The sequence below is a fragment of the Scophthalmus maximus genome, chromosome 21 (genome assembly GCF_022379125.1).
Source record: "Scophthalmus maximus strain ysfricsl-2021 chromosome 21, ASM2237912v1, whole genome shotgun sequence".
In the NCBI taxonomy this organism is placed as follows: Eukaryota; Metazoa; Chordata; class Actinopteri; order Pleuronectiformes; family Scophthalmidae; genus Scophthalmus; species Scophthalmus maximus.
In genome coordinates this window covers 7,965,082-7,977,964 of record NC_061535.1, presented here as the reverse complement: position 1 = coordinate 7,977,964, position 12,883 = coordinate 7,965,082, and the positions used below count along the sequence as shown (strand labels likewise).

The following is a 12,883-nucleotide window of genomic DNA, read 5'->3' as shown; positions in this document are numbered from 1 at the left end:
ATACATCCATACCCAAGTCACCTGCAGAGTTGTAAGACACAATAACTTGTGCACCAAACGCACTGTGAGAAATCTTCCTCCAGTGACGTGCAAGAATATGTCTGAGAGTTAAAAATGGAAAAATCTGATTCATATGTATTCAGTGATAAGATAAACTAAGCTTCTGCTGCTTTATTTCTTTCCTAAGATTAAGAAGTAAACTACTTGAAAATGCCAACAAAATACTCTAGAAAAGTAAAATGCTTGTCACTGACAGCTGTGTTATGTTTTTTATGTGTCTTCAGGTGAGGACTATAGTCCAGACCCATATAACTGGGACTTTATTGGGAAGAACCTGTTCTGCATGGCCGTTGAGGGATTTGTCTACTTCATCCTTAACATTCTCTTCCAGTACCGCTTCTTCCTGGATCACTGGTAAGCGAGTATGAATTAGGATCCACTTTACTAGCTGTACGTAAAGTCCTGGCCTTTTGAATATAAAACCTAACTCAGAATTTTTTCAAGATAACGCAAGATCAAATACCGATAAAAATTTGCTGACTGATTTTCTATTGGCAGTATATCAGATTGCCCAAAGCCTCTAATCTTGGATGAAGATGTAGATGTGGCTGAGGAAAGAGAGCGAGTCTACCAGAGCCGAAATAAAAATGACATTTTACATGTAAGAGACCTGTCCAAGGTGAGACAATTTTATCTCTCTAAAAACGATCACTCATTGACAATGGACGAATTAAAAAATAAATATTATTTACCACTATTATTTTCTCTTCATGTTGCCTTGTCAGACTTACAAAGGAACCATAATCCCGGCAGTGGACAGTATCTGTGTTGGAGTATCACCTGGAGAGGTTTGTACAGTTAAACTGATACCAGTTGGTGCAATGAGATGGAATTCTCTGGTCATGTTGTCCTTTAATCTTTTCTTTTTCCTTCTGATCCTGGCAGTGCTTTGGTCTCCTAGGAGTTAATGGAGCAGGCAAGACCACCACGTTTAAGATGCTGACAGGAGACACTGATGTCACTTCAGGAGAAGCCTCTGTTTCTGGTCACAGGTTAGTAATACAATGAAGCATTGCTGATATAAGACAAAACAAATTGTCTTAAAATTGTACTGTATCATGTAAGAGGTGATGATATTCATCAACTCTTTCTGATCATTTCAGAGAGAACTCCACTTCACTTTTTTCTTGTTTCAATTATGTTGTCCTGGCAGCGTATTAACCAACATCCTGGACGTTCACCAGAACATGGGATACTGCCCACAGTTTGACGCCATAGATGAGCTGCTGACAGGCCGAGAACATCTCCACCTCTATGCCCGCCTGCGTGGAGTCCCAGAGCCTGAGATCAGCCGGGTGAGGGGGAGCTTTTGCTGGGGAAGGTTTCATTTAAAAGTGTGAAAAGTGTAATGATGTTTGGTCTTTCCTTCCTTTACAAAATACACTCTTTGGAGAGAGAAGCAAATATCTGCTAGCAAATTCAATTTTTAATACAGATGTTTTTAAAGAATAAAAACACATTCATTCTGTGTAACTGCAAACTAAATATATAACCTGCCAAATGTTATCCCGACAGCAAACCCACAGCTTCACTTGACTGGACTTTGACTGAATTATACAACAATGCATTTACCCTCCTCATGCTTAGGTTGCAGAGTGGGCCATCCAGAAGCTGGGTCTGTCGGAGTGTGCAGGTCAAAGTGCTGGGACCTACAGCGGAGGTAACAAGAGGAAACTCTCCACAGCCATTGCCATGATCGGCTGCCCTGCTCTGGTGCTGCTGGTGAGGCCAACACGAGTGACATTTCTGGATTCGGGTTGTAGGTTTAGGAAAGGGATCATAGTGATGAGGCATTGATGTATCATTGCATTATGTGTGTGAGCGTATGTTTTCATGTGTATTGTTGCTCTTACTGTCAGGATGAGCCCACCACAGGTATGGACCCTCTCTCAAGACGCTTCCTCTGGAACTCCATTATGAGTGTTATTAAGGAAAGACGAGCCGTGGTTCTCACCTCTCACAGGTAATGTGTGTGTGTGTGTGTGTGTGTGTGTGTAATTTAGTAGTTGATAACTAATTGATTATAATATTTGTTGCAGCTCTGGTATTTTTTGCATTGATGTAATCTTACTGGTTGATGACATGACTGGATTTTGTCTTTGCAGCATGGAGGAATGTGAGGCACTGTGTACCCGTTTAGCCATTATGGTTAACGGATCCTTCAAGTGTTTGGGAACCATTCAGCATCTCAAATACAAGTTAGTGTTTTTACTTCATCCCGCTTTGCTGATCAATAAATGAATGATTCTTCTTTTACAAAAAATATGCTTTAGACTTTGTATACAAAATCAAACGAATCAAACTAATGAAATATCTGACATTTGCCTTTGCTTTACCTTACATCGACGTTAATGTAGATTTGGTGATGGCTACGTGGTGACCATGAAGATCAGGGCAGCTAAGCCTGGTGTTGCCCCAGACCTCAACCCCGCCGAAGCTTTCATGGAGAGCACATTCCCCGGCTGCATCCAGAGAGAGAAACACTACAACACCCTGCAGTACAAGATCTCCTCCTCCTCCCTGGCTCGGATCTTCCAGACGGTCCTGGTTAACAAAGACAAGCTGAACATAGAGGACTACACAGTGTCACAGACCACTCTCGACCAGGTACGTGGGCAGAGAAGAGAAACCAAACAATGCAAATAGTCAGAAAATGGGAATTTAATTCAGTATAATTTCATTGATATAGCGCCAAATCACAATGTATATGATCTCAAGGCCCTTTACATCGTAAGCACAAGAGTTAACAATGTCACAGAGAGAAACCAAACAGTTTCCACAGTGATAGTGGAGAGGAAAAAAAACTGTTGTGTTGAAGCACTGTCAGGCTGGTTGTTATAATGACAATATTAATAGGGATAACTTACAGATGTAATAATGTTATTAGTGACCACATCTGCAATGAGCACCAATTAATAATAGTAATAATGAAAGAAATAATGCAGGCAATAAATAATACAGTAATGCGTTTCATTTGAACATTTTACATGTGCGTACTATTTTTACTTTTTTCTTCCAGATTTGAACTCTAAATGATCACAAGGTTATGAAAAGTTTGCCTACCTGAGAATAATTCATTTATCATATCCTTGTTCTTTTTCCTCATTAGATGTCTGATGTCCATCTGCTTTAAACAGACCCTTAATATATTTTTGATGTTTTGACATCCCTGCAGGTGTTTGTGAATTTCGCCAAGCAACAGTCAAGAGAGGATGGCGCTATTGTGTTGCATCCAAAAGCTGCTGGGGCACAGCGCTATATTGACGCCACGCCCATCAAGTCTTTGGGGAAGTGAACTCCCCTCACCGAGCTCAACCCGAGGAGAGTCGTTAGTTTTCATTTCACTTGAGTGTTACCACGAAGTCCCGGCCCTTGGTTTCATAGAGACAAGCAAGCTGGTGCATATAATCAGGTTGGGATGATTAAGGTCACAAAGGATAAACTTGATGTTTTCCTCAACCTTTGGGTGAGAGAAGGCTTCATTACAATGCATCAGCGTTCACTGATGATTTGACATGTGCACATGCCCTTTGCTCTGCCAGTACACAGGATTAGTGGGCCTCGAATCTGGAAATGTGTGGAGCATTATGTGCCTGCTGTATGTTCCACTCCATGCTCACCTTGTAGGCCTTTAAATCTAAATGAAACAGAGCTTTAGATTCAAGACAAGGAACATGACTTTGAGTAGTGGGATGTCTCAAAATGTTTGAATATCTGGTTGTAATGCTTGACGTGATTTGTGAAGAAATCATGGGTCCTGTTTATTTTTTTGCTTCAGTTGCCAAAAAAGATTATCTTTTTTGCCTTCTTCAGATATGTGAGAGCACATAGAGAAGCATAGCATCCTTAGCACTTTATTTACACAGATTTGACTCAATGATGTTTGGACATCTGCTAGCGTTTTATAGATAATGATTTCTACAAATCCCTCTTGCTGCTATGAAATTCTTTTCGATATCAGTTGATATTTTTATGCCGCTAATGTCATAACGCTTTATCATTCTGCCAGTAACTGGTGTCGAGATGAGACAATGTCATATAAATGAAGTTTTCAAAAGGAGCATCATGTCAAATAAAGTTTAATTTTTCCTTAAGATGTGGAGCTTAGATACGGTTTGACTTTAGATACCTTACATTCACTAAGAAAACTGTTTCATAAAAACCTGAGATTAGACAGTATGAGTACTACAGTCGTTATCGGTGTCTACTTAATGGAGGAAGTTACACTTCTACAACAATGTTACCTTTTCTCAGAAGAAAACCATCTCAGACATACAGTGGAGAAGCCTAATATTGGCATAATAAAATGTCTGTTTTATCAGCACTCCTCTTGAGAGCTGAAAGGTGATGCTGCACTCTTAAATTGATGCCATGACATTTTGAATTTAAACATTTTATGCCACAGGCACTTTACTATGAGAGTATGCTTTGATTAATTTACCTAACCTCAACACTTTGTTAATACTGTAAGTATTCAAAGAGCAAAAAAACAAACATATTACAATGTGTAGCCATTGTTAACACGGTGTGGAAAACGTGACAGCAATGAGGATTTATCTAATATATTTTCTATCTTCATTTTACAGCCAAATTAAAATCCTACAGGGTGAAACTAAAGCAAATTGTTCAAACCAAACAGGCAATTAAAATGTTTCCAGCTGTTTTTAAATTCTCCAGTATATTGCCATAATATTATTGCTCCCTATCCCACTCCTCTCACTTCATTCATTAGTGAAAAAAGAAAAGAAAAGCATAGTGCTGGACTCAGCAGCAGCAGCTTCAGTGCTAAGTGACACACCTGTAGGGAGTAGATATACAGCCGTCGTATGCTGCAGTGGTGCATGTTTCAGCCACTGTCAGAGAATCAGGGGGATGATGGCCATTCGGAGGCTGGGATAGTCCTTAAACTCCCTGCTGTAGGCTCTGTGCTTCCCTTTGGCCCAGATGCTCATCTGAATGAAGCCCAACAATGTGTAAAAAGCCACTGGAAGAAAAAAAAAAAAAAATACCAGAGGAGAGCATGCCATATATTTTGAAAATATGAACCACCATCTGTACAGTATGTGCATGCTACACTGGTGCAGTGAGAGATGTGGAGGTATTGGAGGATGTGTACATACCTGGCAGACACTGCGTCATGATGGAAAAGCTCACCCAAGCTCCAACCTGCAGCATGTTTCAAATAGGCAGGCAGACAAATGTAAATGTACAAGCATGGTTGATATTTGCTACCATGATAAATCTCTATAAATGCTTTGTATCACCTCATATGTGTAATTTGGACAGGATACGAAGAGAAATAGCCACGTGAAGGGGTTCTTTGTTGGAATCGGGTACCTTCTGCCCCTGATCCCTAAGTGTTGTTGTATACAACATTTTAATTACATTTTATGTTGATTTTCTCATTGTGATGAAAATATAGACACCGATATCATCCATGTTTCCATGGTGGATCAGTTATGTTAACATTGAAACTGAATACTAAGCAAATGATGAACAACTCACCATCTCCTCTGAGATTATTCAGAGTCACGTGAATGGAGAAGTTTCCCAGTTCACACATCTGGAGCAGAAATATGCATTTCACTTCTGTGCGTCATATGCTGCTCGAACATTTGAATTTATGATGTCAGAATACGCACCACAAACATGATGAGTCCGTAGTTGAACTGTATTTCTCCGTATGCTGTGAAGACAGATAGTCTGGAATTAATGTGCTGCAGAAAATAGAGAAACAAGTGCAAGTCTTTCAATGTCACATGTGGCACTGATCAGGTCAGGAATAAGTCATTGATTTTGTATAGATCCAAATTTGTGAGGATAACATGAACATTAACAGTGGGACTACACAAAAAGTAATAGTGAGGGAGAGAGGGTGAGAAAAAGAAATAACAATATTCTCCATATTTTATTTATTCATTCGTTATTCGCACAGCCGAAAGCAGTGTATTGTTTCCCCCGTGTGTGTGTGTGTGTGTGAGAGAGTGTGAGAGAGTGTGTGTGTGTGTGCGTGTGTGTGTGTGCATGCGTTAACTTACACGGTGGTGTATAAAGAGGGTGGTTGATATAGTAGGCCAACCAAGCTGAGAAACCCCAGTAATAAGCACAATTCTGAGTGGAAAAGAAACAAACAACACAGATGTATGAATATGTGTGGAGTGAAACTAAAACGTTGAATATGAGCGTGCAGTGCTAAAATCTTTATCACAACAGCTGGAATGGGAGGGGGGAAACAAGACAACACGTTATAAAAGAGGTGGGCACAGCCTGCACAGGTGATGCTCTTCACTTCAAGGGTAAGTCATGTGCTCACCCTGACTATTATCCTGAGAGGCATGGTCCCATGAGTGAAACGATGAACAAAGATAGTCTCTATCATCCTCTTCACGTAGTGGAAGGTATGACAGGCACAGGCTCGTCTGAGAGACAGACGGGAGTGTAGAGGTCACATATACATTCAAGGGTTTGCAACAGTATTGTGGTAGTGTACAGCTTCATCACAATTTTCACAACGGATAGAAAAGAGGAGACTGATTCGTGTTGGTCCAACTGTTTCATTTCAGCAACAAAACTTCAGCAAAGAAAGTGAAGGAAATTCAAGAGAACATAAAATAAGAGAACAAACCAATAAGATACACATACGCATCTAGATGTGACACCAGCATATCAAGATTCATTACAGATATGAAGTATGAATATGGTATTGAATAGTGATAATGTGTAATATATGGAAAGATTTTTAAGTTTACTCAAAAGCCCTTTATTGTAGGATCTGAACATGTCCTACATCAAACCAGCAGAAGAAATTGGAGGACGGAAATTAAATCAACTTGAGTAAAAGAGATGTTGTCATAGCAGCTTATACGCTGACATGAGATAATACGTTTCCTGATTTAATTTTACTGAGACTCAACGATAGATGTAATTTGTTGTCAGGTATATTCAGCCAGAAGGAAAGTAAATTACTGACTTCAATAAATACTCCAAAATTTAAATGGAATATTTTTCTTGGGAAGAAATCAATCTCCTGTCAGTAAACGTACTTAACCAGCAGGGGATGTTGAGCCCTGGGGCTCCAAACAGCATGCGTCAGGCTTGTTAGCTGGTTTTCCAGCCATCATCACAGGCTTGTTATGGCCGTACTTTGTAATAGCCTGTGCAGTAGTTTACTTTTTCTTCCTACTTACGTGACAACGGGATGGGGACTGGAGGTAGAGGCATATCTGTGTGAGTAGATGTATGGTACTCGGAAATAGAAGAGGAGGTAGGTGAGAAGGGGCCCAATGTACTCTGCCAGAAACACCTGAAAACAAAAAAAGAGAAGAAGCAAACAGATTTGCAACATCACTTTACTATTTTATTTGGACATTTGAATGTAAAAGGTGATATGCCAACTAAAGGGCAAGCAATTTGTAGCATATGAAAGTAGAATCGGCCAAATCTGAAACTAATTGAACTCTAAAATCCTAACAGCTAACCATATATATAAATGTACAGCAGGACATTGATTAGTGGTACTGTTGTGCTCCTTTTACCATTGTCCATCCTAACTGTGGACCCAGATCAATGAAGAACATGGTGGCAGTGGTCCCAACAGGTAGATGCAGTAAGATTTCCTCGTCTCTCAGTATTTTTCCTTCTGAAAAAGAAATAGACACATTCAGCTTCATCTGACAGGGCGCTGTAAAATAATTTTACGATCCACATTGGCCATAGAATTTCAAGCTCCCTTTTAAGTTGAGAAATGAGGCTATTGGCAGTGCAGGCTATGACAGATGAACTGTTATGGGTTGTCAGCATGTAAAATTTGCGGGAGTGTGCAATCCAGTGTGATTTAAACTGGTGTTTTACCGAATTCCTGGTTGGTCTTTCAGCACACGTACATTTCTGTACGTGGAAGCTCATGGGGCCACAGACACAGATAATAGGCCCTACTAATTGGATGACATTTTTAGAACATCCTTGGGGGAAACTGACCCAGATTGCTTTTACCCAAATCTCTACTCTGTGCTTTTCAGTAACAAGATAGACCTCATTCAAAACAAAAGCCCCGCAACATTATACCTTTAATTTTTTTTTAGGTACTTCATGTGTTGCATTTGCCTTTCCCATTTTAATTTCATCAAAAACAAATGGAAATGGGAGGGACATTAAATAGTCTCTCTTCTATGATAAAAACAAAGGAAGAACAGACAATGGTTTCCACACCGATGTGGCTCTGTAACGATGTATGGTGCTCTCAATGACATTCATTCACCTCCACGGTGAAGGTCATTTTAAATGTTATGGAACATTCTGGGTCACGGTGTGATTCAATTTCAAAATCTGACATTTCATTTACCCACTGGTGTAGTCTAGGTTTAGGATTAATTTAAGTTTTAAGATCATAAAGAAGATTTTGCATATCTCTTCTTAACATGCAAGTATGTAAATAAAGTAAGATGATAAATAAATCAATAAATAATGGCTACTTACTAGGATCAAGCTTCAGGGCCTGTCGTGCTGGATACCAGTGAGGATCTGTGCCGATGAGAAGAACACACTCACACACTGACCTCAGGCCAAATGATAATTGATTACAATGGAAATAAGCTCTGTATCTCTGATGGATGCTGACGGCCTAAAACTTGGCATGCATCTCTGACCAGACCCCTACTGATGACAGAGCCACTGCAAACTTCATACAAAACTTGAAAATGTTTCTACTTACAATGTTACGATGCACTGTCAGATCTTCCTCTAAACACCATGTATCATTTATATCTAACAACCCTGTGAATCCAAGCTGTAGTTTGCAGTAAATGTTAAATAAAACATACCAAATAACAGTAAAACTGTGCTGTATCTGTATAAATGGAAAGCTTGACAAACACAAAGACCACTGAATAAAATAAAATAAAATAAAATGAGCCTTTTAAGGGTTACCAAACACTCACATGATTTTTGAAAAAGGCACTTGATGTTTCCTATTGTTGAGTAGGGATCCACCTGAATAGAATATGTGTGTAACAATGATTTATTATCGGTGAAGCAGTTGATGGTGTGTGTTAAAACCAATTAAAACTGCACTTCGTGCTGTGCAGCCAAACGTTGTTCAAACCCATTAAACTTAATCTCAAATTCCAGAGGAAATAACAAAGACACAAAATGTGTATAAAATGCTACACAGTACTATTTTATGTGCCTGTGCTGCCAAATTGAAATTTTCACTCAATATAAAAAATATTACATTTTCTATAAACAAGCTAATGCATAATATTTGACATTTTTACACAATATTACAGACTGTGGCGGATGATCAAAATAAAGGGGTCACACTTTAAGTTCAGGCGTGTTAGAGTAAAGTTTTGGTCTAATTTCTTCACAGTTCTCATTTAGACCTCAGCATACCTTATCCAAAAAACAAATCTGCTCTCTTGTGTTGGCATCCAGGACCGCCACCTGAAGAAAACACCACATGGGCCACATTTATTAAGCATAAGACCCAGTAACACACACACACACACACACACAGACACACACAGACACACACAGACACACACACACAGACACACACACACACACACACACACACACACACACACACACTGTATATTGGTTTGAGGACATATCTTTTATTTACCTGTATAGTACCTGTACCTGGTCTACAGCATTTCTACAATTTAGGAAACATGAGATTATTGGATTAGTGGACAATCAAATCATAGCCCAATTGATGGAAAAAACTTGTGTTCATGCAAAAAACGCTTCTAAAGTTTCAACTGTAGAAATAAAACCATGAAGAGCTACAGATGTGACAAAGCCCAACTGCCAGTCTCATCCATTCTCTGCCGTCTCCCGTTTTCCAGAGCAAGTACAATAATCTCAGTCTCAATCTGGATAACAAGGCCGTTGGGGGAAAAAAACAAAGGAATCATGTTGTCCTGCAGCTCTCCTGTACAAATCTTTCTCATCTTAATTAGACCATGTCAATAGTGATGTACAGCATATGCAAGGAGGATGGTGGGTGGTGGCCCAACAATTTGCCCTGAAAGGCCTCCATACTGTGCTGCTCAGCAGACCTGTCCCAGCTAAATTGGCTCCCTCACTGGACAGTGTAATAACCTGCTAATGGATACCCAAAGATTTGCTGAGTGCACAGCTGAGAGAGAGAGAGGGAGAGAGAGAGAGAGAGAAAGAGGGAGCTCTACACATGTAACATCTACTGTTTGCACTGTAGAAAAGAATACACGTGACAAGTAATTTAAGTGTGTGTCTACTAGACTAAGTTCTTTCTTTATTTGTGCTTGTGGTTCTTCCACTACCGTGAGCTCAATTATATGTTCCTTAAGAAACTGGGTTTGGAATCCCTTTTTTTTTTTTTCCTCCTGATGTTAAATTTCTGGAAACCAGCAACGTCAGCTCTAGATTTCATCTTGTCACTCCCTGCAGTGTGTGTGCGTCCAGGGGGATGGGTTTGTTTTCCTCTCCATCTGCTCTAACCTTTCCAGCTGCATTCTGGGGGAACATGTTGTGTTAGCGAAGAGCATCGAGGGTGTCATTATGGCTGCGTGTTGTAAAGTGCTGTGCACTCAGTTGTGCGTTGCCCTTGTAAATCTCACTATCAGATGCCCCTTTCCTCTCGGGGGTATACGGGGCCCTGCTGACAACACAGGTCATACAGAACATGTACTGTACGTGCTCGTGGAGGCTTTGTGTTTGTGGAAGTGTTTTTTTCAAATCTACACTTGTTCTCTTCATGCAGGGTATTACCTTCCTTTTAACTTAAAACTAATGGATACCAAGTGAAGCTTAGGCCATAACAGCTCCTCTTAATGTGAAAGTTGACATGTGTTATGACTGATCTTGAACCACATTACTTCAAACTGAGCATAATACTAGTGAAGCTGATGAGCTCCATACAGCCATCGTCCCCTTTGCTTTCCCACTCGCTCAAACTGGACAGAACTTCTCTTCCAATCAAGGAAAGTAATCAACTAAGCGCTCAGCCTTCGCTGTGCATGCTGCCAATTGATTGTCGGCCCTAAATTTTCTTCGAACATCCGTTCAAGTATACACTCTAAGAAAAAAATTTGTACCTTCCTACCGTGGTTTCAATCTGTGTCACTTTCAGTACACAGGTGTGAGTAGTATTGCATTAAAAGGAAGTTTCCTTCTTAGGGTTTTCCCCAAAATGTTGAACCATTATTTTAAAGTAAATTGAAGTAAATTAAATCTGTCAAGAAGAGAGGAAAAATCTCAACTAACTAACCAAGCTTAACAGGAACAATCTAAATACCTGATTATTGGTAAAAAAAAATATCGTGCATCTGGACTGGACATAAGGCTGCACGGTGGTGTAGTGGTTAGCACCTTCGCCTCACAGCAAGAAGGTTCTGGGTTCGAATCCCGGTTCAACCAGGGGCCTTTCTGTGTGGAGTGCATGTTCTCCCCGTGTATGCGTGGGTTCTCTCCGGGTTCTCCGGCTTCCTCCCACACTCCAAAGACATGCAGAATGGGGTTAGGTTCATTGGAGACTCTAAATTGACCGTAGATGTGAATGTGAGAGTGAATGATTGTCCGTATCTGTATGTGGCCCTGCGATAGGCTGGCGACCTGTCCAGGGTGAACCCCGCCTCTCGCCCAATGTTAGCTGGGATTGGCTCCGCAGTCATTGACCCGCAGTCATAACAAACTCTCCCTTCAAAACGTATTCAAATAGGCAACATGTTGGTCAGTCCCAGATTTTGGTATGTTGTAATGGATAACCTTCCCCCAAAGTTAAAGTAGTGGATAAATTTAGTGCCTATTAACGTCGACAAACTATGGAGTTTGTGCTCCGGTGGTTTATGTGAATAGGGTGAACTGGGTAGAGCCTGAATTATTGTTGCAGTCCGCCCCTGAAAACATCCCAGAGGCCTGCTGCACTAACAGAATTACTTGTTCATCAAAGCCTGGAGGCAAGAGAGAAATCATGAAACGAGTTTTCCAGCTTTAAACCACTTCTGTATCATTGGAATTCAGCAAGAACACATTGTGCCTCTGTAACTCACCATCAGACTACTCAGCAGAATGATTGCACTAACATCAGCTGCTTCTACACAACTTGTCCCCCCCCCCCCCCGACCCCCAGCATGTTTAACCTCTCACTCACACTGGTCCGGGCAGAGGGCCGCCCCCCTGAGTCTGGTTCCCATGGAGGCTTCCTTTTAAAAGGAAGTTTTTTCTCTATTAATTGTTACAAAGTGTATGGTCATTGTGGGAAATGTTGGGTTTCTGTTTCTCCCTTTAATATTAAAAAGGTCTTGACCTCACTACCTTGTTGTGAGTTGATGCTATGCAAATAAACTGAATTGAATTGAACTGAATCAAAATCATTGAAAAGGTGAGGGAAAATGAATAATTAATACCAGCACATTCATGCTTTCTCTAACTCTGCTTGGCCTTTACTAAATATTGTAATGAGTCTCATTCCCAAGTGAGACCTTTTGAAACAAAGTAATCTATTAAATCCTTCTGTCAGAACATGGCAATCAAAAGTGTTAACCATTTCATATTGCCGCCTAAATACAGTAGGCTTACCTCAAAGAAGGTGGTCCGGCTCATGGCTGTGGGTGGATTATTAAAATGATGTCCTCTGTGTGCAAGATGATAAAAATTACCTTCAAAATCAGTGTCAGCAAACACAACACATACACACACTCATACACATACACATACAACACACACAGACACACTCACAATACATAGCTCCTCTCCTTTCCAGGACAATCCCTGGACTGACCCCTTAATCTTGCCTCCCTCACTCTCTCTCTCACACATACACACTCTCCCTCTCTCTTCA

The 12,883-nt window shown here is 40.4% G+C and overlaps 2 protein-coding genes across 6 annotated transcripts in view; one reads left to right on the top strand and one right to left on the bottom strand.

The window, feature by feature from the left end:
* Positions 1-4,154, top strand: part of LOC118291098 (retinal-specific phospholipid-transporting ATPase ABCA4) — a 27,914-nt gene extending 23,760 nt beyond the window's left edge. For both annotated transcript variants that reach the window (XM_035619031.2, XM_035619029.2), the window contains 10 exons: positions 285-414; positions 559-679; positions 786-848; positions 946-1,052; positions 1,214-1,355; positions 1,648-1,782; positions 1,920-2,023; positions 2,166-2,258; positions 2,418-2,667; positions 3,236-4,154. In XM_035619031.2, the coding sequence (XP_035474924.1) occupies positions 285-414; positions 559-679; positions 786-848; positions 946-1,052; positions 1,214-1,355; positions 1,648-1,782; positions 1,920-2,023; positions 2,166-2,258; positions 2,418-2,667; positions 3,236-3,355 (1,265 nt within the window). In that variant the 3' untranslated portion in view covers positions 3,356-4,154. The remainder of the gene's footprint in view (positions 1-284; positions 415-558; positions 680-785; positions 849-945; positions 1,053-1,213; positions 1,356-1,647; positions 1,783-1,919; positions 2,024-2,165; positions 2,259-2,417; positions 2,668-3,235) is intronic.
* On the bottom strand, positions 2,704-12,883 carry tecrl2a (trans-2,3-enoyl-CoA reductase-like 2a). 4 transcript variants are annotated; one of them, XM_035619037.2, is made up of 15 exons: positions 12,781-12,883; positions 12,622-12,676; positions 9,683-9,715; positions 9,451-9,501; positions 8,997-9,048; positions 8,536-8,580; positions 7,596-7,699; positions 7,248-7,363; positions 6,374-6,479; positions 6,099-6,171; positions 5,703-5,746; positions 5,566-5,623; positions 5,325-5,413; positions 5,181-5,226; positions 2,704-5,044 (listed from the first exon to the last, which is right to left on the bottom strand). In XM_035619037.2, exons 2-15 carry the CDS (start codon positions 12,643-12,645, stop codon positions 4,917-4,919), a joined length of 969 nt encoding a protein of 322 aa, XP_035474930.1. In that variant the 5' UTR covers positions 12,646-12,676; positions 12,781-12,883; the 3' UTR covers positions 2,704-4,916. The 4 variants fall into 4 exon arrangements, with proteins under 4 accessions (XP_035474930.1, XP_035474932.1, XP_035474929.1 ...); XM_035619039.2 differs by lacking the exon at positions 9,683-9,715; XM_035619036.2 differs by having other exon boundaries at positions 12,622-12,875.

Bases quoted from the DNA above. Each gene is read 5' to 3' on its own strand.
- tecrl2a (XM_035619037.2), bottom strand. From the start codon at position 12,645: ATGAGCCGGACCACCTTCTTTGAG. The intron at 9,049-9,450 runs GTATGCTGAGGT...TATTCTATTCAG, and splicing joins AGATTTGTTTTTTGGATAAG to GTGGATCCCTACTCAACAAT. The intron at 5,624-5,702 runs GTGCGTATTCTG...TTTCTGCTCCAG, and splicing joins ACGGACTCATCATGTTTGTG to ATGTGTGAACTGGGAAACTT.